The sequence below is a fragment of the Panthera leo genome, chromosome B4 (genome assembly GCF_018350215.1).
Source record: "Panthera leo isolate Ple1 chromosome B4, P.leo_Ple1_pat1.1, whole genome shotgun sequence".
Lineage (NCBI taxonomy): Eukaryota > Metazoa > Chordata > Mammalia > Carnivora > Felidae > Panthera > Panthera leo.
The window spans coordinates 2,788,195-2,813,585 of NC_056685.1; the positions used below are offsets into that span (position 1 = coordinate 2,788,195).

The 25,391-nt window shown below is 48.3% G+C and overlaps 1 protein-coding gene and 1 pseudogene across 5 annotated transcripts in view; both read right to left on the reverse strand.

Moving 5' to 3' along the window:
• Positions 1 to 25,391, reverse strand: part of PITRM1 (pitrilysin metallopeptidase 1) — a 43,238-nt gene that overhangs the window by 5,238 nt on the left and 12,609 nt on the right. For all 5 annotated transcript variants that reach the window (XM_042944740.1, XM_042944744.1, XM_042944741.1 and 2 more), the window contains 13 exons: positions 22,043 to 22,169; positions 21,689 to 21,777; positions 20,836 to 20,964; positions 20,130 to 20,243; positions 19,850 to 19,946; positions 19,191 to 19,325; positions 7,596 to 7,734; positions 3,417 to 3,533; positions 2,631 to 2,763; positions 1,477 to 1,597; positions 1,298 to 1,374; positions 880 to 1,045; positions 532 to 632 (listed from right to left, as the gene is read on the reverse strand). In XM_042944740.1, the coding sequence (XP_042800674.1) occupies positions 532 to 632; positions 880 to 1,045; positions 1,298 to 1,374; positions 1,477 to 1,597; positions 2,631 to 2,763; positions 3,417 to 3,533; positions 7,596 to 7,734; positions 19,191 to 19,325; positions 19,850 to 19,946; positions 20,130 to 20,243; positions 20,836 to 20,964; positions 21,689 to 21,777; positions 22,043 to 22,169 (1,545 nt within the window). The remainder of the gene's footprint in view (positions 1 to 531; positions 633 to 879; positions 1,046 to 1,297; positions 1,375 to 1,476; positions 1,598 to 2,630; positions 2,764 to 3,416; positions 3,534 to 7,595; positions 7,735 to 19,190; positions 19,326 to 19,849; positions 19,947 to 20,129; positions 20,244 to 20,835; positions 20,965 to 21,688; positions 21,778 to 22,042; positions 22,170 to 25,391) is intronic.
• LOC122225776 lies at positions 6,041 to 6,153 on the reverse strand (annotated as a pseudogene).

The following is a 25,391-nucleotide window of genomic DNA, read 5'->3' on the forward strand; positions in this document are numbered from 1 at the left end:
TAGAAAGAACTAGAGGCTAATCTAGATCTGTGTCCTTGACAGTGAGATGCCAAAAATACACCGTGTCAGTCATTTTAAAATTCCCTTCATGCTCAGGGCCGACTGACAGTCACCGGTGCCACGGCTTCCCTCATCCCGTCAGGCACCTGTTCTCACGAGAGACGCTGCGTGTTTACTCTGGTCTCGAGCGAGCGGACCTTCCCTCGGGCTCACCGACTGCTTGCTTACGGAGCATCTGCAGTTTTACTTCTGGAACCACCGTAACTAAACGTGTGCAAGAACTCTACTTTGCAGTTGCAGGGTTAAATTAGCTTGCTTCCTCCCCACCCTCCACAGCTGTTACTATTCTCAAGTACGTTTCTCCCGTGAAGAACGCGTTCTTGGTTATCAGAGGGCGTGAGGGCTAGAACGCGACGGCCGAGCGGAAGGCAGGTTTGTGCTGCCGCCTCGAGGGAGACACGTCTGACGGTCGCGCTTTGGGGAACGGGGAGAGCGGGAGGAGGGCTGCCAAGAAGCCGGCGGGAGCCCCACCTCATGTTGTCACGGTTCAGCACGTGCTTCGTGATGTGAGGCAGCTTCCTCAGGACCTGCCTGACGTCGCTCATGCCCACCATCCTCTTCATCAGCTTCACCTGAGCCAGAGAAAGCCACACCTGCACGCGGGCCCCCAGGCACCCCTGCCCGTCCGGAAGCCAAACCCCGACTCGAGAATCTGGCCGTGCCGTGTGTGGGACTCGCCGGCCAGGCTTGGGGGTGGTGGGTGGGGGGAAGAAGGTGAATTACAGGAATTTTTCCCCGTAAAATGCGATCGGTTGGACTTAGCTCTCCTGGGACACAACAGTCCGGCGCCAGCGCTGGAGGCCCTGGCCGGTGAGTCACCTGGTCCATCCCGCTGAAGGTCTCCTGCAGGTCCCCCGCCGGCGTCAGGGTCCTGCCGGCTCGGACCATCGCGTACAGATGCCCCGAGTCAGGCACTCCGTTGGACAGCTCTTGAGCACACATCGTAACCAACACTCGGAAATATTCTTCTTCTTCAAAGCATGGGCTTCGGGGAAAATAAAAACGTATTCAGTTCCTGGAGACCCGGCCACACCCCTTTCGGGATCCGGAAAGTTCATTAAATGTCGGTTTCCAGACGATGCGAACACCGTCGGAAATTTTACACGTCCACAGGAATGACGACTAAGAGGCAGGCAGAAACCACAGACGACAAATGAGTAAAAACTCCTACTTTCACAACACTGGAGACTCAGCCCTCTGATCAAGCCCCAGGAGGAAGGTCTTTACAGGTAGTTACCTGTGGAATATCTCACTCCACAGATGCATCATGTCCGGCAGGTTTCTATCAAGGCAGAAGGATGAAAACAGCACACCCTAAACCATGCAAAAAGGAAGAAATGACAACTTAATTTCAGGGACAAAGAACATGCTGGAGCAACGCCGTGGAGCACCCAGTGACACAGAGGGAACCGCTACCTGCTCGTACACGTCCAGGTGCGTGCCATCAGGGATCACGTGGGGCGACGCGGCCATGCCCCCCGTTTTCAGCTCGATCTGCTGAGCCTGCTGTCTGTAGTCCAGAAGGCCGCAGCCCAGCCTGTCAGAGCAAAGAAGGGTTCCCCCACCACCAGTGTGGTCTGGGCCGTGCCACCCTCCGCCGTGAGCCCCTGGCACGACCGTGGCCACAGCCTCTAGCGACCCGCGTCCACACCCCTAACCACACCTGCCCACCACTCGCGCCCCGTTCCAGGCGGACACGACGTGTGCGGGGACTCCAGTCAGCGGCATCCCGCCCGCCCAGCCCACAGGCGGCCACTGCCTGGCGCTAAGCACGGAACCCTAAGCCCTGCTTTGCGAGGCCGAGCTTCCCCGCGTTCTTAATGCTTCCTGTTCTCTCTGCTTCTAAAACGTTCTGGCCCAGATTTTATCTGCTCAAGTGTTCGGTCTCAGAAAGGAGATCTGGAGAACCGGCCTCTGTGAGCTTTTAAGAAAAGAAGTCCTCTCGGCACGGGTGATGCTTTTGGAAGAAACAGCCTAACTCTAGCTCCCAAGGTAAGAGAGGACAGAGGCCACGGTGACACCCGTGAGGCCCCCCAGAAACGGCTGTGCCGTGAAGGACAAGTGGGGGGGCTGTGTTCAAGCGAGGGCAAGAACGCGGCGAAGGTCGGAGGTGTCTTCCCATGACCTCCGCTAGGGTGCACGGGACCTGTGTCCTCTGACGTGAAGCCTACGTGTGTGACGGGGGCACCAGCCTACTTGCTACAGGGTTCCGTCCCCCTGGTGTCCCGGCACACGGACACGGAGCTGTGGCCCCGCCACGGCCAGCCACGGAGACCCAGAAGAGGAGCGGGCCGTGGGGCCACGTGCAGCCTGCCGTGATATCAAATCCACCCGGACGCCCGCTCTACCAGGGGTCATGGCGTCACACAGCTCAGTGGAGGCCACACGGCCTCTCCGGGTCACCCCACGCCTACGTGGCCGACGTGCGGATGTTTTCCGATCAGGACACCGTCGTTTTCGCAAAAGCACTAGGGGTTTTCCAAACTAAAACGACTCGCTAAAAGCTGATCTCTGACGCACCGAGGCACAGCAGCTGCGCGTCGGTGCAGAGACCCACCCCAGGCCCTTACTTGGTGAGGACGCTGCAGAAGAGGGGCACGTAGGGCCGGAGCTCCTCGGGAAGGGTGTGCAGGCTGCAAAAGGCTCTGAAGTACACCACGCCGTTGGTGGGCTGGGCGCAGTACTGCACGGGGGTCTCGCCGGCTGCGGGGGCACAAGCAGCCCACTTCTCAGTCACCTCCTCACTCTTCGGTATGCCCTCCTCAAACGCTCCCCACCGAGGACACCCACGCCCCCGGCCAGGCCCGGACGGAAGGGGCGTTCCTCGGGCCCTGCGGCTGCCCTGCCCACCACCCCCCCCCCCCCCCCCCCCCCCCCCCCCGCTGCGTGCGGCCATCTGCGCGGTCTTGGGGGGGCTGGCAACACCCGACCCCGCTCCCTTGCCCGTCCCATGTGCCCCCCGTCCCGCGGTGAAGACATGGGGGACGTTAACCCCGCTTCCCAGAGGCCTCGTCCACTTATGTGCACACACACTACCCGGTGGTGGTAAACACAAGGAGCCGCGTTAAGACAAAGAGGAAGCGAGGGTGCTTCTCAAGATCAAGGTGATCCCATGACCCGAGTGACACAGCCCACGTGTGGGCTGCTCGGGCAGGTGCCCCCACTTGCCCATGAGCGGCAAAGTGGGCGAGACGGGAAGGAGCCGGCAGGGGGCATCGCCGCCCCCCCACAGCCCCACTCCCAGCACGGCCACGCGCTCCGGCTCCCCACGCGGCCTGCCACCTCCCCCGGACGGGGCTGGCTGGGCACGAGGGTGCCGGCGTGGACACAGAAACAAGACCGAGCCTCCCGCTGACCTGCCAGGGCCACCTCCAGGTGCGTGAGCGGGATGGTGGGCTCGATGTCCGACACCTTGAGCGCTGGCAGGCAAGACGTGTCCTGAGCTTTGCTCTGCTGAGTCTGTAATTCCAGACCTAAAACCACGCAGAGTGACGAGCAATCAGGGCAGGAGCTGGGAGGTCTGACGACCCGCTCGCCTGCGCTCGGGCCGGCCCACGCGGACGGCAGCCACCCGGGGCACCGCGGCTTGCCAGCTCTGCCGTTGCCGAACAAACCCAACTCGGCACAACAGCCCGCCCGGGAGGCCGAGCTTTCCTAAGTGCCCTCCTGCCCACGACGTGAACGGAGAGCTGTGCTGCGGGCCGGGCTTGCTCAGGCTCCTCTCCGCCCCACCAGACTGTACTAGAGCCTGAATGCTCAGCCCGCTGCTTTCAGACTTTCAACCCACTCCTTGCTGGACCGGAATTTCGTAACTTTCGCACTTGCTTTGTCCCCTTCCAGCCGTGCCGGCCTCAGCACGGTGCGTGTGCAACCACGGGTTTCGCACGTTCTGCAAATGCTCCAGCAGACATTTTCTCAGCCTGACCTCTCACAGCTCCCGAAACAGGGCAGAGGCCCCTCCTTCCGGAGTCACAGAACCTCGCAGCCCGTCAGGGCGGGAACCCCAGAGGCTCGGCGCAGAGTCTGCAACGGTGCGCGAGGGAAAAACACTGCGCGGTCTCCAGTTCCGTCAAACAAACAGCTTCATTTCTCACGCGTCCGAGGAGCTGAGTGGACCTGGCCTCCGCATCTACCCCCGAGGTCCCGACACCTGACGGCAGACTGCCAGACTGTCCCCTGGGGGCCCATCCCCGGCACAGCACCGTTGCCGCGGCTGGCCCACAGCCCTCGCTCCGGGAGATGCCAAGGAGTGGGCTCTTGGCGGCTTCCCGCAGACTGCCAGGCCCCCACCAGCTGTGGGCTGACTCCCCCACCCTGCCCCTCCACGTCACCTGGGTCTGCAGGCGGGAGCTCAGGAGCCCGCCCCGTCCAGGTCTAGGGCCCCCTGGTCCTGGGCGGCACCCTCGCCTCAGCAGCTGCTCTCCCAGGGTGCCCGGGGTCAGCACAGAACTCTCCGGCAGCCCGTCCTCTGTCCGGCGACAGGCTCCGGCTCCCGGCTCCCGGCTCCCGGCGGCGGGGCCGAGGCACGTGACCGGGGACGCAGACACCCCAAAGTGGAAGACCGTTCCGAGTCAGTGTCCCGCCCCACCGCTCCCACCGCGCTCCTCTACAGAGTAACCGCGGACGCACAGACCGCTCGAGCCGCAGTCCACACCCGGGACGTACGTGCCCCAGCACCGTGTGACACTTAACGGGACTGCGCAGTGATCCGCAAGCCAAAAACACGTTTCCGTAATGTGGGCCTCCATCCGCTCACACGCGAGTGTGGACCAGAGCTCGTGGGTTTTCTCAGAACCGAGCACATCTCTGCGGCCAGGCCAAGAGTCTGGCAACTCAAGGAATGTACCAGGCCCTGCTGCTTAGGCCTACAATTACGCTCTGGGCCACAAAGGGCTTTAATCAAAAATGGAAAACGGGTGGGGCTGCAGCAAACTAAAGGCTTCTTCACAGCAAGCTATCAACAAAATGAAAAGCACTACGGAATGGGAGAAAATATTTGCAAATTACATCTGATAAGGGGTTAATAGCCAAATATATAAGAACTTCTACAGTTCAACAGCAAAAAAGCCTGAATAACCTGATTAAAAGTGGGCAGGGGATCTGAACAGACGTTTCCCCAGAGGAGTCATCCAGAAGGCCGACAGGCCAAAATCAGAAGATGCTCAACATCACAACCACCAGGGAAATGCAAATCAAAACCACCACGACCTGTCAGAGTGGCCAGAATCAGGAAGACCAGGAGTGCGGGCTGCTGAGGGTGTGGACAACGGGGAGCCTCGGGCACCGCTGGCGGACCGAGCGCGGGGCAGCCGCCGTGGAAAACAGACGGAGGTCCCATTCCATCACAGGATCGAGCAATTCTGCCCTTGGCATTTAACTAAGGAAAACAAACTCTGACTTGAAAGGTGTCCGTACCCCCACGTCCGTTAGTGTTGTCCACGACAGCCAAGGTAAGGGAACCACCTGGGTATCCATCGGTGGGGGAAGATGTGGTTATACGTACAATGGATTATATTCAGTTGTAAACAGAGAATGAAATCTTGCCATTTATGACAATACAGGGGGCATCATGCTAAGTGAAATGAGGCAGAGAAAGACAAACACCTTGCGATCTCACACACACGTGGCATCTGAAAAAGCAAACGCCAAGCTCGCAGTGACGACAGACTGGTGGATGCCAGAGGTTGGTGGGAGGCGTGTGAGGGATGGGTGGAAGGGTCAAAAGGTACAAACTTACAGTCTAAAGTCCCGGCACGGACCGCACAGCACGGGGACTGTAGGTGGGAACGCTGTGCTGCATGTGTGAAAGTGGCTAAGACAACAGATGTCACGAGTTCCCATCCCACGAAAGACAAATTGCAACCGTGTGGGGACAGGTGCTGACTAGCTGCCCTGTGATCATTTTGCAAGATGTACAAATGTCAACTCACTGCTATATCCTGAAGCTAAAATAATGCTACACCAACTGTATCTCTTCCTTATGAACTTAATACATCCATTTACAAGACTGTCCTCGGACAGAGAACATATCAGATATTAAACGTATCAGAACAGACAGTACAGCTGACCTCAGCCAAAAGGCCAAGAAGCAATCAATTAATTATACCTCAGTTTAAAAAAGGAAGACGGAACTTGACGACCAGCACTCATAAAACAGAAGGAATTATTATTATATTACTCACAATTAGCTGGCTACATTCCTGAAGAGCTTAAAAGAGCTGTATGCAAAAACCAGAACTCCAAGGTAAAGAGTAACAAGTTACATGCTCAAGTTACCTTTACTAGACTAAATCATCTGAACCTTAGCGTTACTGACTTCCTACCTAAAGCCAACTCCGCTGCCCGACAAACCTGATAATCCCTCACGTGATCCCAGCCAACTGCTATTCTGGCGGGGTGGCCGTGTCCCTGTGTACTGCAGATCTACTCTGATAGACTTTATGTATTCGTGTAATTTACCTACGATAAAACCCACAGTTTTAAAGATACAATTCAATAAATTCTACAAACGCGTGAAGTTGTATAATCACCACACTGCGGTATCATTTCCGCCCCCCAAAAGTTCCCTCCTGGCTCCCTGCAGGCACCCCCCGGGCTCACTCGCCTTCTGTCAGTATAGTTTCACTGCTTCTCCAGTTTCATGTAAATGACTCACTGGGCAGCAGGCACTGTTTGGGCCTGGCTAACTTCACTTAGCACAATGCTTTTGAGGCTCTCGTCACTACGAAGTGCGTCGTACTTTGCTCCTCTTTGTGGCTGAACGGTATTGTCACTGCACGGATATACCGGGCTGATGGAAATGTGAGTGGTTTCCAGTCTGTGTGGACACGTGCTGTCGTTTGTTTTGGGCACATCATGTGGAGGAGACCACTGGGCCTTAGGGTGTGTTTAGCCCAGGAAGGGATTGGGTACCCGTCTCTGTCTGCACCCAGGCCTGCGCCACCCGGCCCCCCGCCGTGTGTCACGACCGGGGGGAGTATGTTCTGAACTCCCCAGTGGATGCCTGAAACCATCGGCAGAGCCAAACCCTGTATATACGTACGCACGATCAAGTTCGACTCACAAACTCGGCACAGCAAGAGTGGCAACAACCGATGGCGACACAGAGCAGTGACAACGATAAACTGAAAGAAAGGTTACGTGAACGCGGCGTCTGGCTCTCTCCAAATGCGTCCTTGTGCTGTGGGTGAAAGACATGACAGATGCAGGCACCATGACACAGCTCTGACAACGCACAAGCAGAATCGCTTCCAGCCCTCGGGTGACCGTGGGTCACAGGGTGTGTGTGGGGGGGGCGGGGACCACAATGCCTTTCTTCTCTAGCGCCCCTCCTTTCCTCACCCACAGGATGAAGCTTCTGAGAACAGGGCGATCCTACTGGGGCTGAAGCCATCGCATCCAACTGTGACCTTTGTCGGTGCCCAATAGATACGTGTTAGTTCAAATGATACTTGCCTCCAACTATCCGCTCGTTTCACAAAGTTCACTGGGGTTGGGGGAAGGCTAGAGAATTAGGACGAAATTCAACATCTGACCTTTTTCATAGATCTGCTTCTTGTCTTTCGGGGAAAGAGAGTCGATCTTTTGCTTCAGTTTTTCTGTCTCCTTCTGTGTTTGTTTCTCAAAATACTTGTCGTCGGGTTTCATCGACAAAGTCAGCTTATGCGGATTATTCTGCAAAAGGCACAGCAACAAAAAGCGAAGCTGAAACAAGTTTCACTGGAGGCCAACCTGCTGACGAGCCGCTAGCGCCATTCCATGGGCCGGCAGGCGCACCACCCGTTTTGAATAGCCATGACGACAGAACACACCTCAAAGGTGGTCCTACGGAAAGTGCACGAGCCGCGTGAGACCCCAGCCGTCACCCTCACACACGCCGTTCTTCTCACTACAGGGTGCTTACTGTTACGGTTACTATGTCTAAACCAGGAACCTATCAATGCTGAACATTCTCTTTATACCTTACTTGTACATTTGGACATTATAAATCTTTGACTTTAGTCTAAATCAAAAAGAACTGAAGAAACTAATGTAATGTTTATCTAGACTTCTCAAAGGTTAGAACTAAATTCTTCAGGATTTTGTCAATTATGAGGACAAAATAAATATCCACCTCATGTAAAAATGTTAGATTATTTAATGTGCGTCTCTCACTCAACAACTAAACACACACACACACGCACACAGCACACCTGTCTGTAACACTACAGAGAGGAGAGAGAACCGCACTACAATACAAACTTTACACAAAGTAACCTGTAGTAACAGATGGCAGTGGCAGGTCGAGTGGCCGACCTACGCCCTTCGTCCAAAATATGTGCACAAGCGAGCGACCCTTCACTACACAACACTCCAAGCCCCATGGTGAGCCTAAGTCCCACCACATTCGTGGTCATCTTCCAGGGAACACAAACCAAGTACAACGCCCTGAAGCAATGCAAACAAATGAGCAAGCATCAAAAGAATCCATCATAAAGACCAAAACACCCACACGTTTAGGGGACTGTTGTATTCTCGACACAAGTCAAGGCTTCACCCGGGTGAATTCTACCAAACGTTTAAAGAGTTAACATCCATGTTCCTCAAACTACTCCAGAAGGCACTACATAAAAGAAAACAGGAGGCCAGTATCCCTGATAGACACAGATGCAAAATCATCAATAAATTATCAGCAAACCACATTCAACACTAACATTAAAATGATGACTCGCTGATAGAGGCAGAAAAAGCATTTGACAAAATTCAACAGATGTTCATGATAAAAACTATCAACAAAGTGGAGTTAGAGGGAACACAGCTGAGCATGACGAAGGCCACGTACGGCAAACCAAGGGCTAACATCACACTCAAAGGGGAAAAACTGAGAGCTTCTGCTCTCAGATCAAGAACAAGACAAGGATGTCCACCGTCACCACTTTCATTCAACATAGTCCTGAAGTCCTGGCTGTAGCCATCAGACAAGAAATATAAAGGCATCTAAATCAGGCAGGACGAAGTAAAACTGTCACTGTTTGTAGATGACATGATACTATACAAAGAAAACCCTAAAGAGTCCACCAAAAACACTATGAGAATAAACGAATTCAGAAAGTTAATACATAGATATTGGGTGTTTTTATACACCAATACAAAGGCAGTACAAAGAGAAATTAAGAAAACAGTTCCATTTATAAGTGCACCAAAAAGAATAATACCCAGAAATAAACCTAACCAAAAAGTTGAAAGACCTGTGCTCTGCAAACTCGGAAACACTCATGAAGGAAACTGCAGACGACACACACAGAAAAGACACACCATGCTCACGGACTGGAAGAAACCACACTGTTAAGTGCCTACACTACAAAGCACTCTACAGATTCAGTGTAATCCCTATCAAACCACCGACAGCATTTTCCACAGAACTAGAATAATCCTGTAATGTTTGTGGAACCCAAAAGGCCCCAAATAGCCAAAGCAATTTTGAGAAAGAACAAAGCTGGACATAGAATCCTAGATCTCAAGATTTACTCCAAAACTGTAGTCATCAAAACAGCATGAGGTCGGCTGGGAAGATGGCGGAGGAGGAGGACTGTAAGCTCACTCGGTCCCAGGGACACAAGGAAAAAACACCCACATCAGTGCACATAACCCAGAGAACGACCTGGACTCTGGCAGAATTGTCAGTTCTTACACCTAGTGGGGCATAAAGCCTGGAATTTTATTTATTTTTTTTAAATATTTTTTTATTTGAGAGACAGAGCGAGAGTGTGTGCAAGCAGGGGAGGGGCAGAGAGAGGGAGAGAGAGAATCTTAAGCAGGGCCCATGCTCAGCATGGAGCCCAACATGGGGCTTGATCCCATGAGCCTGGGATCATGACCTGAGCCAAATTCAAGAGTTGGGACACTCAACTGACTGAGCCACCCAGGCATCTGAAGCCTGTAATTCTTTTTTTTGTTTGTTTGTTTATTTTGAGAGAGAGAGAGAGTGCATGAGCAGGGGAGGGGAAGAGAGACAGGGAGAGAGAGAAAGAATCCCAAGCAGGCTCCATACTGTCAGCACAGAGCCTGATGCAGAGCTCAATCTCATGAACCATGAGATCGTGACCTGAGCTGAAATCAAGAGTTGGGACACTCAACCAACTGAGCCACCCAGGCACCGCCCGAAGCCTGTAATTCTAAAAATCAGTATGAGAAGATGTTAGTAAGTGGAGTTCCCACCTTTAAAGAGACAGTACACCAAAAAGTCTTTGCAAATACAGCACTTTGAGAAATGTCAGGGGCAGACAGGAAGGAGAGTGATCAACTCACAGCGAGGCCCAGAGACAGGGATCAAGGGAGACCCCTCCAGGAACAAGGGAGGTGACCGGTACCATTTTCCTCTCCCATCCCCAGCACAAACAATGGCCACCTATGGGAATCGGCAGCACACTGACACTCTTTATGAAACTGGCTTGCACCAAGCCACGCCTCCCCCGTGCTTCCAGGGATCTGTTCTTCCTAGTCACACTCGCCTCAGTCCTGGCACTGTGGGCTCCTCCCCCAGAGGACTGGCACAAACCCTGCCAACACCACATCTCCGACCCACGTGTTTTGAAGGACCTCAGTTCCAGTGGCAGCAGGGGAAGGACTCATTCTTCAAGCAAACCACTGCATATCTTGTTAAATCGTGCCCCACACCTGCTGGAGAACAAACACTGCCCACAAGGCAGAGAGAGCCTCTGCAGACAAGCAGACTGAAGGAAGAAGAGGCCAGTGCCCAACAGCAGGGCACACAACACACCTAGGAGACACCCCCTGAAGTGCCAGGCCCTGCAGAGCAGGGGACACTGCACTGCCGGGCACAACAGGGCATCTTCATAAGGCCACTACTGTTAAGAGCAAGACAAGTAGCTCACTTTCTAAACACACGGAAACAGATACAGAGAGTTGGACGAAATGAGGAGACAGAGGAATATGTCCCAAATGAAAAAGGACCAAACCACAGCAAGAGACAAAAATGAAACAGATAAAATAAAAAATACAACTGATGGAATAAACAGCAGACTAGATGAAGCATAGGACCGAATTAGTGACCTGGAAGACAGAGTAACGGAAAGTAACCAAGATAAACAGGAGAGGGGAAAAAATTATGCAAATTGAGAATAATCTTAGGGAACTCAGTGACTCCCATCCAACAGAGTATAGGGATCCCAAAAGAAGAGACAGAAAAGGGGCAGAAAATTTATTTGAAGAAATAGTAGCTGAAAACTTCCCTAATCTGGGGACGTTAACAGATGATAGATCCAGGAGGCACAAAGATGCCCCTCTGACCCAAAATCAACCCAAGGAGGTCCACACCAAGATACACAGTAATTAAAATGGCAGAAAGTAGTGATAAAGAAAAAAATCTCAAAAGCAGCAAGAGAAAAGACATTACACACAAGGGAAATCCCCACAAGGCTATCAATGGGTTTTCCAGCAGAAAGTTTACAGGCCCGAAGGGAGTGGAATGATATATTCACAGTTGAAAGAAGAAAACTCTGCAGCCAAGAATGTTCTATCCAGCAAGGCTATCATTCAGAACAGAAGGAGAGATCAAGAGTTTCTCAGAAAATGAAAACTAAAAAAGTTCATGACCACTAAGCCAACCCTGCAAAGAGATATTAAATATTAAATATTAAAGGGGACTCCAAGTGCAATTATGAAAAGTAAAAAACACAAATGCAGTAAAAACAAGTGTTTGTGCAAAAATCAGTCAAGGGATTCATAAAATAAGAAGAGGTGCAACACCACATACTTAAAATGTGAGGGAAAGAGATGTTAAAGAATGGGTTCATATTTAAGTGACAAGTAAACTTAATATAGACTGCTGAATGCAGAAAATGGTATACACAAGCTGAATGGTAAGCACAAATCAAAAACCAGTAATAGATACGCAAACACAAAGAAAAAGGAATCCAAGTATGTCACTAAAGGAAGTCAACACACCACGAAAGCACGAGAAGAAAGGATCAGAGAAAATCTATGGAAACGACCACAAAACAAGTAACAAAATAGAAGTACACACCTATCGATGTAGACAATGTTGGGGTTTGAAGCTGATGGCCAAGAAAGATTTCATGAGGTGTGTTTGGTGCAAAAAGTTGGTTTATTAAAGCCCAGGGGTGGGACCCACGGGCAGAAAGCTCCACCGGGGTTGTGACGGGTGACTGACTACCTTCAGGTTGGGAGGGGATCAGGGACAGCACAAACCTCCAAGGTATTTTGGAAACAAGGTTTCCAGGACCCTGAGGGGACTAGCTACTGTTAGGAAAAGATCATTTATTACTGTTTAGTAAACCTTGGTCATGAGACCCTAGAGATGTACATCAGTGAGCCATGTGCTTGGGGAATGATTGCTAACATATATTTGGCAGAGATAAAGGAAGTTTTCAAAATAATTTTTATATGTTAAAGTAGACTTACAGGATCCTGGAGGTCAGGATAATGTTAAGCTTAGATTGCCTTTTGCCCTTTAGCAAAGTGTCACTGTCGAGGCAGCAGAGGGAGGTCACTCTGCCTGTGTCGAAGATGGTCAATGGACTGTAGGCAGTAAGGACATTTCATTTTTCATTTGCCTCTGTTTCCCACATCACCTATCAATAATTACTTTGATTTTTTTTTTTTTTTTTTTTTTTTTTGGAGAATGTGTGTATGTGTGCACAAGTATAGAACGAGCAGAGAGAAAGAAAGATCTCAAACAGGCTTGCCCGATGCAGAGCTCGATCTCACGACTACGAGATCATGGACATGAGCTGAACTCAAGAATTGGACACTTAACGGACTGAACCACCCAGGTGTCCCCATAATTACTCTGAATGTGAACGGACTAAACACTCCGATCAAAAGAAACAGGGTGACAGAATGAGTAAAAAAAAAAAAATAAGACCCATCGACATGCTGCCTGCAAGAGACTCATTTCAGACAGAAAGACACCTGCAGACTGAAAGCAAGAGGAATGGAGAAACACCTGTCGTGCAAACAGATGGTGAAAGGAAGCTGGGGCAGCAATCCTTACATCGGATAAAACAGATTTTAGAGTGGACTCTAACAAGAGAGAAAGAAGGGCACCATATGATATTAAAGGGGACAATCTAACAAGAAGATGTCAAAATTGTCAATATTTATGCACCCGACATGGTAGCACCCAAATACATAAAATAGTTAATAGCAAATATAAAGGATCTACTCGACAATCATACAATAACAATGGATGAACAGATCATCAAAAGAGAAAATCAACAAGCAAAAGTGGCTTTGAAATGACACACTGGGCCAGAAGGATTTAACAGATATTATCCAGAACATTCCATCCTAAAACAGCAGAATACACATTATTTCCAAGCGCACATTGAGCATTCTCCAGAATCACATATTAGATCACAAGTCTCAGCAAGTTAACAACAAAAAATCACGCACCACAATCAAGTGGGATATATTCCGGGAAGCAAGGGTGGCTCAATATTTGCAAGTAATCAGTGTGATGCATCACATCAGCAAGAGAAAGGATAAAACATGTGGCCATTTCAACAGATGGAGAAAAAGCATTCGACAAAGCACAACACACATTCATGATAAAACCCTCGGCAAAGCAGGTTGAGAGGGAACATACCTAACATAATAAAGGCCTTATATGAGAAACCCACAGCTAGTATCATAGTCAATGGTGAAAAATTCAGAGCTTTTCCCTTAAGGTCAGAAGGAAGACAGAGATGTACACTCTCACCACTTTATTCAACACAGTACTGTAAGGCCTGGCCTTAACAGCAATCAGACGACAAAAAGAAATAAAAGACATCCAAATTGGTAAGGGAGAAGTAAACTCACTATTTATGGAGGACATGTGACCATACAGCGAACCCTAAAGACTCCACCAAAAAACCAGAACTGATACATGAATTCAGCAAAGCCACAGGATACAAAATCAGCATACAGAAATCTACTGCATTCCTATATACTAATAATAAAGCAACAGGAACTGAAATTAAGAAAACTATTCCATTTACAACTGCACAAAAAACAGTAAAATATCCAAGACAAAACTTACCTGAAGAGTTGAAAAACCCACACTTGGAAAACTATAAATACGGATAAAAAAAAATTCAAGGCGATGCAAAGAAACAGAAAGACATTCCATGCTCATGGGTTGGAAAAACAAATAGTGTTAAAATGTCTATACCGCCCCAAACTATCTCCAGATTGAATACAATCCCTGTTCAAATGCCGACAGCATTTTTCAGAGAACTGGAACAAACAATACTAAACCGTGTATAGAACCACAAAAGACCTTGACTAGTCAAAGGAACCTTGAAAAAGGAAACTGGAGGCATCGCCATTGCAGACTTCAAGTCATATTACAAAAGCAGGCGCAACTGCAACATTACGGTACTGGCATAAAAATAAGTGAGAGACACTTCTCCAAAGACACAATGAATGCTCAACATCATCACTCACCACCAGGGAAGTGCAAATCAAAACCATAACGAGGTACCACCTCACCCCTGTCAGAATAGCCGGACTCAAAAGAAAGAAATAACAGGTGTTGGCGAGCATGTGGAGAAAAATGAGCCTTTGCGCGCTTTTGGGGGGAACGTAAACTGGGGTGGCCACTGCGGAAGGCAGTATGGAGGTTCCCTAAAAAACTAAAGATAGAAATAACCTATGATCCAGTCATTCCACTACTGGAGATTTACAGAGAAAAAAACGAAAACGCTCATTTGAAAAGACCTGCGAGCCCGTGTGTTTACTTCATTTACAACAGCCAAGAAAGGAAAGCAGCCTAAATGTGCACTGATAAACAATGAAGATGTGCTATACATTCAATGGGATGTTACTCAGCGATGAAGAATGAGATCTTGCCATTTGCAAGAACATGGAGGGACCCAGAAGGCATTATGCTAAATCAAACAAGTCAGAGAAAGACAAAGGACGTGTTTTCACTTACATGTGGAATCTAAAAAACAAAAGAAGCGGAAACAGGGGTGCCTTGGTGGCTCAGGTGGTTGAGTGCCCGACTCTTGATTTCGGCTCAGGTCATGATCTCATGGTTCATGAGGTCCAGCCCCGTGTCAGGATCGGCTCTGCCGGAGCCTCTTTGGGATTCTCTCCCCGTCCACCCCCCGGCCCCTCCACTGCTCGCATGGGCTCTTTCTCTCTCCAAATAAGTAAATAAACATTAAAAAAAGAAAAAAAAAAAAGCAGAAACGCAGCCATAAATACAGAGAACTGATGCTTGCCGTGAGGGGGGAGGGGTGAGGATGAACAAAACGGGTGACGACGAGTGGGAGGTCAAGGCTTCCGGTTATGCAATGAACAAGTCACGAGCATGGAAGGAACAGCATGGGGAACAGTCAATACTGTGACTGCACTGCAGGTGACAGACGGTAGCTGCACTTACGGGGAAAAGAAAAGAACCTGCATAAAAATAACCAGAATGTTCACAGAGTTGGGGGACTGTTTTGTATTCTACACAGGCGTATTTTCTTGTGCTCCGTTTTAACGAGCTTTGCAAATACTGCATTTTTCGCACAAACTGAAGGTCTCAGCGCTGCGCTGAGCTGCATCTGCTCGCTTCCTGTCTCTGCGCCACATCGTGGTAATTCTCGCCATGTTTGAGACGGTTTCCTTGTATTTATTATGCTCATCTGTGATCGGTGATCGCTGAGGCTACTACTGTAACGTTTTGGGGAGACATGAACACACCCACACAAGACGGTGAACTTAATCGATGAAGGTGTGTGTTCTGACTGCTCTACCCGCCATTCCCTGGTCTCTCTCCCTCTCCTCGGGCCTCTCTATCCCAACACACACCAGTATTGAAATTAGGCCAAACATTAACCCTACAACGGCCTCTGAGTCTTCAAGTGAAAAGTCACACATCTCTCACAAAGAAGCTCAAAACAATTAGGGGTGCCTGGGTGGCTTGGTTGGTTGAGCGTCTGACTCTTGATTTCTGCTCGGGTCATGATTTCAGTCCACGAGATGGAGCCCTACACGGCCTCTGACAGTGCAGACTCTGCTTGGGATTCTCGCCTTCTCTGCCCTCCCCTGCTTGTGCGTTCGTTCTCTTTTTTTTCTCTCTCTCTCTCAAAATAAAATAAAGCTAGAAATGATTAACTTACTGAGGAAGGTATGTTGAGAGCTGGGAGAAGCCAAGCCCAGCCCTTGCACCGGTTGGCCACGCTGTGAATGCAAAGGACAAGTTCTCGAAGGAGATGGAAAGTGCTGGTCCAGGGAACACACAAGAAATGAAATCACCTTACTACTGATACAGAGACAAGTTTGAGGGGTCTGGATGGAAGATCAAACCAGTCCTAACATTCCCTTAAGCCGTAGTCTCACCCAGGGCAAGGCCCGACCTCTCTTCAATTCTAGGAATGCTGACAGGCGAGGGGAAGCTGCAGGAGCTTGAAGCAGGCAGAGCTTTGAAAAGTCGTCTCCAAACACGGCAGCGCAAGGGGAAGGAGCGAGTTACCCAGATAAATATTAGGTATTAACCAGGAAGTTATTAACGTTGGCTACACTAAATGAAAGATGATCAATGTAGACGAAATGGCCATGGAGGGAAGAAGACACCACCTAGGACTTACCATAGCTAGACAGGAGTCAACGCCTGGTTTTAAAGCTTTGAAGGACAGGGTGACTTTTGCCAGGGGCTAATGCAGCTGGTGACTTTGGGTTGAAGCCAATGCCCATTGACCATTCCAAAACGCCCAGCACCCTTCAGAACTATGCTAAATCCGTTCTGCCTGTGCTCTGGAAATGAAACAACAGAGCCTGGATGACAGCACTTCTGTTTACAACATGGCTTACTGAACATTTTTTTATTTATTTAGAGAGAGACAGAAATGAAGAGAGAGCACAAGCAGAGGAGGGGCATAGAGAGAAAGAGAGAGAGAATCCCAAGCAGGCTCTGCAATGTTAGCATAGAGCCCGACGTGAGGCTCGAACTCATGAACTTCAAGATCATGACCTGAGCTAAAACCAAGAGTCAGTCGCTCAACTGACTGAGCCACCCAGGTGCCCCGTAGTTTCCTGAATATTTTAAGCCCACTGCTGAGCCCCACTGCTCAGGACGACTCCTCTCAAAATATGACTGCTCATTGACAATGCACCTGGTCACCCAAGAGCTCCGATGGAAATGGATAACGGCATTATTATTGTTCTCATGCCTGTTAACACAACACCCATGTTGTAGCCCATGGCTCAAGGAGTCATTTCAACTGTCAAGTCTTATTATTTAAGAAATACATTCCATGAGGCTATCACTGCCATTCCTCTGATGGATCTGGGCGAAGTAAATTGAAAACCTTCTGGAAAGGATTCTCCATTCCAGATACTATTAAGAACACTCATGATTCGTGGGAAGGAGTCAAAATATCGACATTCACAGGATAACAGGAGTTGGGAGAAGTTGGTTCCAGCCCTCGTGGATGACTGCGAGGGGCTCACGACCTCACTGGAGGGAGTCACTGCAGATGAGGTGGAAACAGCGAGAGGACCAGAATCAGAAGTGGGGCCTTGAGATGGGACTGAATGGCTGCAATCTCAGGATAAAACTTGAACGGATGAGGAGTTGCTGCTTCCCATGGGTTCCTGAGATGGAATCTATTCCTGCTGAGATGCTGTGAAGATTGTTGAAATGACAAGAGGATTCAGGATATGACACAAACTCAGTTGTAAAGCAGCAGCAGGTTTGAGAGCGTTGACTTCAATTTTGAAAGTTCTACTGTGGGTCATATGCTATCAAACAGCATCACCTGCTACAGAGAAATCATTCGTGAAAGGAAGGGTCAGTCGCTGTGGCAAACTTCATCAGCTATCTTATTTCAGAAATTGCCACGGCCATCCCAACCTTCGGCAACCGCCACCCTGATCCGTCAGCAGCCATCACCATGGAGACAGGACCCTCCACCAGCAAAGATTAGGACTCCCTGAAAGCTCAGGTGGTTGGCATTTTTTAGCAATAAAGTGTTTTTAACTAAGACATGTACGCTGTTTTTTTAGACATAATGCTTCTGCACACTTAATAGACTTCAGTGTAGAGTAAACATAACTGTTACATGCACTGGGAAACCAAGAAGTTCACCTGACTCGCTTTATTTCAATATTCACTTTACGGCCGTGATCTGGAACCATACACACGGTATCTCTAAGGTATTGCTTATAGAAGGAAAACTGGAAAATCAACAAATACAGGGAGTTACACAACACATTCTTAAACAACCAATAAGTTAAAGAAAAAATACCCTGAGACAGGGGAGCCTACAGGCAGAACATACTGAAAACTACAGGCTCCCACAAATCGCGTTAAGAGTGATGTGTACACAGTAAACGCGTACATTGAAAACAAAGGCCACAAAGCCCAATGGGTAACCTATCACTACACATTCAGAAAACAGAAAAGTGGGATCCACCCAAAACAAAGCTAGCAGGATAAAGGAAACGATAAAAATTAGATCACGGCTAAGACTTCTTCACACAGACTGCTGGACGTGACGGACCTTTAGACGGACAAGAAAAAAGGGAGGCTCAAGGAAATGCAGAGACGGAGGGGGTGCCTTAGCACCAACAGTACCAGAATCAGAAAGATCAGGGAATAAGAATGCCAGGGAACACCGGACAATCACACGCCAAACTGGACAACCTAGAAGAAATGGACGAATTCCTAAAGCCACACCCCCCCAGACCGAAGTGTGAGGCAACAGAAAAATCTGAGAAAATCAGTAACTACCGAGGACACGGTCAGTCGTTTACCAAAAAAAATTAAAAAATAATAAAATAAAAACCAAAAGACTCCCAATGAAGAAAATCCCAGTAGAGTATTTCTTCGCGGTGAACTCCACCAAACTCTGAATGACAAGGGAACACTAATTCTTATCAAAACTTTCCAAAAAACTGCGGTGGATGGTCTAATCTTTCTTTCGACAAAACAGAAAAAAATGCCCGCAGATGTTTTGTTAATTAGTACACACGCACACATGGATTCCTCTGTAAAAAACACACTCAGGTATTCACGTAAAAAGCCAACTTGCATCAGGATCCGGAAAACTACGTTTTTTAAGTTATTATGAGCATTAATTAATAATTAAGAAAGGCTGTCCCCATTCACGCAAATCCTCCAAGTTTCTTACCTTAAAATACTGTTTTACTTTTTCTTGCAAGAACCCTGGGTTCTCCCGGAGGCACTGCCTGAATCGAGCCACCTGACTTCCCAGCTTCAGGAGGTCCACCGGGTCCCCGTCGTGGTTCCAGCAGGGAGCAATGTACTGCAACCGAGAATTCCAAAGCCACAGCGCGCCTCACTCCGTGAGCTCTGCGCTTGCTCAGTCAACAGCAAACGGGACATTTTGCTAAAACACCAGTTTCTGTGTCTAAAAATACCACAGATGACAGTCCAACGCAAAGATTAAGTCATTCTTGGGTCAGGAAAATTTCAGATCCGTTTTTTCTTAATAAAGAACGGGTCTTGAAATAATTTTTAGAAACATAATTACCAACAATCAACAGTTAGGAACCTCTATCCGTAAGTATTCTGTGTCAACTTATCTTGCCTTAAAACATAAGATATCAAAAAGCCAATTACACGGGTAAAAAGACACCGCATATCATAAAACTAAGTTAAAAGTAAACATATCCGATCCAAAATGGCACAGCTTTCAAGGTTCAGATGAGAGGCACTGTGAGTATCTGTATCCTCAGCCGTCAAATACCCATTGGTCATGAAAGTTAAAGCGGAACAAAACCCACAAACAGACCACGAGAGGAAGGAGGCAGATGAGAAATTACACACAGACGTCAGGGTGAGTCCAAAGCTGACAGACTGATGCTTCATTTGTATTTCGATTTTATGTAGAAGAGCCTCTATTTGATCATCTTCAAATCCTTTCCTAAAAAACAGAGAACGGAGAGGATGATTTGCAATGAGGCACTAAACAACCGTAAGCGGACGAATACGCGTTTTAGGAGGAAAAAAGCCCGACGATGCGGCTGGGGTGGGGAGGGGGGGTCCCGCGTGGAAAGCATGAGGGATGGAGAAGGTCGGCCCGGCGGCGGCCGGCAGCCACACGCACTGGAGTACTTCCTCGATGGTCCCGTCGATGATGTCCCGGACGGCCTGGACGTCCTGCTCGGCGACCCCCTGCAGGCCCACGCTGAAGTAGGCCTCCCTCGTGGAGCCGTTGTACCTACGACACAAAGGCAGACCGTGCGGCAGACCGCGGACACCTTCCGCGCGCGGTGTGCTCGCTGGAAGATCACGCGCTCTCGACCGCAAAGCCAGTGACAGCGGTGCTCTCGGACATTTGGTCCGCACACACACGTGCTCGCTGTCACACGCGTGTCCACTTAACATTTCTAAAAACCAATACAATCTGAACTTTATAGAGTTATGGCAAAATTAAATCTAAAAACAGGACTGCTGCACTTTTACAAAATTTTAAGATTTGAAAGAGTATTCAACAACCTGGCTTTTCAAACGGGCAGCAGTATGCCATCCTGAGATCTTGAACAAGCGATCTTTCTTTTCTCTTTTTCCAAACGTCCCCTCCAGGAGACGGAATTATCTGTACTGGACCCACAATCTAAGGCACAGTTCTGTGCTTGGGGCGGGAGCGGAACCGTCCCGTGACTGTGAGGTGTCAGGCATCCTACATCCTTAACCCCACCCACCAGGTGCCGACACCCCTCCCTAGTCGTGTCGACCAAAAACGTGTCCAGACACCGTCAAATGTCAAAACTGGCCCCGACTGCGACTACTGACCCGATCGTGAAACTTACCCGACATCAGGAGAGAAGTCTGTGCCAAGCCCAGATTCAATTAATGCTTTGTAGAAGGGGGAGTTAGGTCCACTGATCAAGAGTGACGACAGAAGGTTTAACGTGAAGGCTTCAAACGTATCAGTGATGCTTAATGCAAAGGGCAGGGGAGAAAAAGGGAAACCGCTGGCCCTCATTAATGTTTTCAAAATCATTAAAATCACCAATAAATCGACTTTCATTTCCAAAGCTGACCTAGTACGAATTCTTACATTTTAACCTCTATTTTTAACTTACATGGATAAGAGAGAATAATTATTCTTTGGTTTGCAAAGTTCTAGTAAACCGCATTATTTTGGGGTCCGAAAACATGAAGCTGATTTAGCCGCGTATCGAATGCTATCATACTGCAGTGTGCCAAGCACTCCGACCTGTATCATCCCAATTACAACTGCACTGTCTACACCTCGACAGGAGCAGCACGGCGGAGGACCCCTTCCTGCCCGCGTGCCCCACGTGTCCACGTCTCCACAACTACAGAATTGTGTGTGTCGTATGTTTTTGTCAAGCCAGCGTTCGCTGTGCTCCTCTCCCGCTCAATGGCACCGGGGATCCCACCCCACAAATGTTAACCGCTGTCCGAGCCACCTTTCTCCACAGAAATAAGCTTTACAATGCAGCGAGAAGAGAAGTTACGTTTTTCTGGATAGCTAGTGAAAGTGATTTCCCCCAAACCATCCCAGATGCTGCTAAAGCCCTCCCTGACATCCACCGGCTGGACTTGGAAATCCCAACCACCGACCCATTTACACTTGGAGAACTCACCTCCAAAGCTGCTAACCTGCACTTTCCCCAGTTCACAGCGGACACTTACTCTGGTAAGAGGAAGCCGACCCCGACGGTTGTCTGTTTAGAGGAATCTGCAGCCAGTGCGTCTGGGCCACATGTTATCTGGAACTCCCTCTGTAAAGCGACACGATGCTTTAAGTAGGGACAGAGTAGGAAAGACTAGGTTTAATCTAGTAAGTTCCCTGTGTGTGTATAACGTGGCCCAGGAGATGCTTTTCACTAAATTAACTTTCTTTTCAGACACATAACTGTTCCTTAGGCTCAAGAAGCTCTTACGTTCAAGGCAGAGCCCTCAACATTTGAAAATCCTGTGATTAGTATGCAGTTTGGCTCTCCATTTCACTGTACTGAGTGTCTATTCTCTGGATGGGGCACTTACTGGCTTATCCCAAGGCTTCTGAGTGGGCACTGCAGTATTTGGCTTAATTTTCTCAAATTTACTCAGTGCTTCTTCGTGAATTTGTCTCAGATGCTGTTCTAACGGGAAACTGCCATAAGTGAAGAACCTGAAATGTTGAGAGAATGTATCAGTCTAGCTCAGTTTACACGATTGGGAATCTACACAGATGTCTTTCCGTATAAAATGGAAGGTACACAGAGTAGGAAAACCCTCAGCTCACCTCATCCCACAGACACAACCAAATCCAGTCCCATCTAGGTAAATAACCCGGGAAACCACGCACACACTGCCAGAACAAACGCCACAACTAAACACAGAGAAGAGTACACACTGAAGAGGGAAGGAGGGGCAGAGTCGCTGTGGGGAGCTAAATGGACCAGCAGACCGTCTGCTGGAGGAAGGGCCCATGGGCGGGGAGAGGGGACAGAAACAGACTGTCACTCCGGGGAGAGCACATGGAAAGATGAATCCCCGTAATATTTGGCTTTGAAAGTGAGAGGGGCCGGATCTCACGAGTTCTTACAACTAGCGAGACCTAAACCTGGAACTTTAAAAATTGGCAGGCTCTTTCTGGGAGAACCTGGAGGTGATAGGAAGCGGAGTCCCTGCCCCTGAAGAGAGGGCATAACAAACAGCCAGTGGAGATAATGCAAAGAAGCAGCAGCTTGAAAAACAGAGGGGCACGCAGGAGGGTGTCAGAGCGTGTCCCGAGGGACAGAGATGACGGGAGACTCCCCCAGGAGCAAAGACCTGCTTACACTGTGCCCCCCGACCCCCCCCGCCCACCTCAGCCCCAGTGCTGGGGATCCCCTCCCACAGGAGCCCAGGGCACACCTTCCCAACACCGGTCTCCTAAATGCATGCTTTGCAGGGGTGGCAGCCACAGCAGCCGATCACCTCCAGCGGAGGACACACACCTTGGTAAGACTGCATGCCCCGCGCACGCGCACTTTGCAGATCTCCCCAACTGACCCCGGTCTCCCACACGGCAGCACATCCCCTCTGGCAGAGGACCAGTGTCGCCTCGTTAAAAGTGTGCACCTGCCCACTACTTTCAAGAGCGGGGGACACAGCTGACTTTCACACAGAACGGATACTGAGAGCGAGACAATGAGGACACACAGGAATGTGTCCCAACTGAAAGAATGAGACAAAATGACAGCAAGAAACCTAAGCAAAATGGAGAAAAGCAACGTGACTGCTAGAGAATTGAAGGTAATGGTCATAAAGACACTCCCTGGACTTGAGAAAGGAGAGGAAGACCTCAGTGAGGCCCCAGCACAGATCGGAAAGGACCAATCAGAGATGAAGAGCACAACAGGTGAAACTGAAATTATTCTAGGTGGAAGAAATAGCAGACTGGAGGAAGCAGAAGAAGGAATCAGCAACCTGGAGGACAGAGCAATGGAAAGTCATCAATCAATCTGAGCGGGTGAGAGAAAAGAATTCTGTAAACGACAACAGACTTAGGGAACTCAGTGACATCATCAACTGTAGTTAACATCTGCATTTTAGGGATTCCAGAGGAAGAAGAGAGAAAAGGGGGCATAAAGGTTATCTGAAGAAATAACAGCTGAAAACTTCCTTAATCTGGGGGAAGAAATCCAGATCAAGGAGGCCCAGAGAGCCCCAAACATAATCAACCCAAGGAGGTCCACACCAGGACACCTAGTAATTAAAATAGAAAAAAAAAGTGATAAAGAGGAAATTTTAAAAGTCACGAAATAAAGTTACATACAAAGGAAACCCCGTTAGGCCATTAGTGGATTTTTCAGCAGAAACTTTGCAGGCCTGAAGGGAGGTTCATGATGTATTCAACAGTGCTGAAAGGAAAAAATCTGCAGCCAATGATAATTTGTCCAGAAAGGCCTATCATTCATAACAGAATGAGAGATAAAGAGTTTCTCAGATAAACAAAAATTAAAGAAGTTCATGACTACTAAACTAACCCTACAAGATGTTAAAGGGGACTCTGAGTGGAAAGGAAAGACCATTAATGACAGTAGGAAAATTAAGAAACACAACAGCAGTAAAAACAAGTATATCTGTAAAAATCAGTCAAGGGACTCACAACATAAAAGGATGTAACATATGACACGATATATCCAAAATATGGGGGAGGGATAAAAAATGGGTTCAAACTTAAGCAACCATCAACTTAATATAGACTGCTATGTGCTAAAGAGGACATATACAAACCTAATGGTAACTGTTTATCAAAATCCAGTAACAGATGTGAAAAGAACAAACAAAAAAGAATCCAAGTATATCACTAAAGAAAACCAACTTAGAGTGAGAGAAGAACTAGAAAAATAATCATAAAACAAGTAACAAACTGGCAGTAAGTACATACCTATCAATAATTGAATATACATAACCAAATACTCCAATTGAAAGATACAGGGTGATGGAATGCATAAAAAACCAAAAACCATCTATATGCTGCCTACATGAGACTCATTTCAGACTCAAGGACACCTGCAGACTGAAAGTGAGGGGAAGGAGAAACATCTATCATACAAATGGAAGTGAAAAGAAAGCCATGGTAGCAATACTTACATTGGATGAAATAAACTTGAAAACAAAGTCTGTAACAAGAAACAAAGAAGGGCACTATATAATCATAAAAGGAACAACCCAACAAGAAGACAGAACAATTATAGGGGCACCTGGGTGGCTCAGTCAGTTAAGTGTCTGACTTTGGTTCAGATCATGAACTTACGGTTCATGGGTTCGAGCCCCGCATCGGGCTCTGTGCTGATAGCTCAGAGCCTAAAGCCTGCTTCCAATTCTGTGTCTCCCTCTCTCTGTGTCCCTCCCCCACTTGCAGTCTTTCTAAAATAAATGTTAAAAAAAATTTTTTTTTAAAGAAGATATAACAACTATAATATTAATGCACTCAACACAGAAGCACCCAATACATAAAGCAGCTAATAACAAACATAATGGAAGTAATCGATAGTAACACAGTAATAGTAGGGAACTTTAACACCCCACTTACATCAATGGACAAATCATCTAAACAGAAAATCAAAAAGAAACTGTGGTTTTGGATGATATGCTGGACCAGATGGATATAACATATATTCAGAACATTCCATCCTAAAACAGCAGGATACACATTATTTTCAAGTGCACATGGAATATTCTCCAGAATAGATCACATATTATGGCACAAAACAAGTCTCAACAAACTCAAAAAGACTGAAGTCATACCATACATCTTTTCTGACCATAACACTATGAAACTAGAAATCAATCACAAGAAAAAAACCAGAAAGAGCACAAATATATGGATGCTAAATAATGTGCTACTAAAAAATGAATG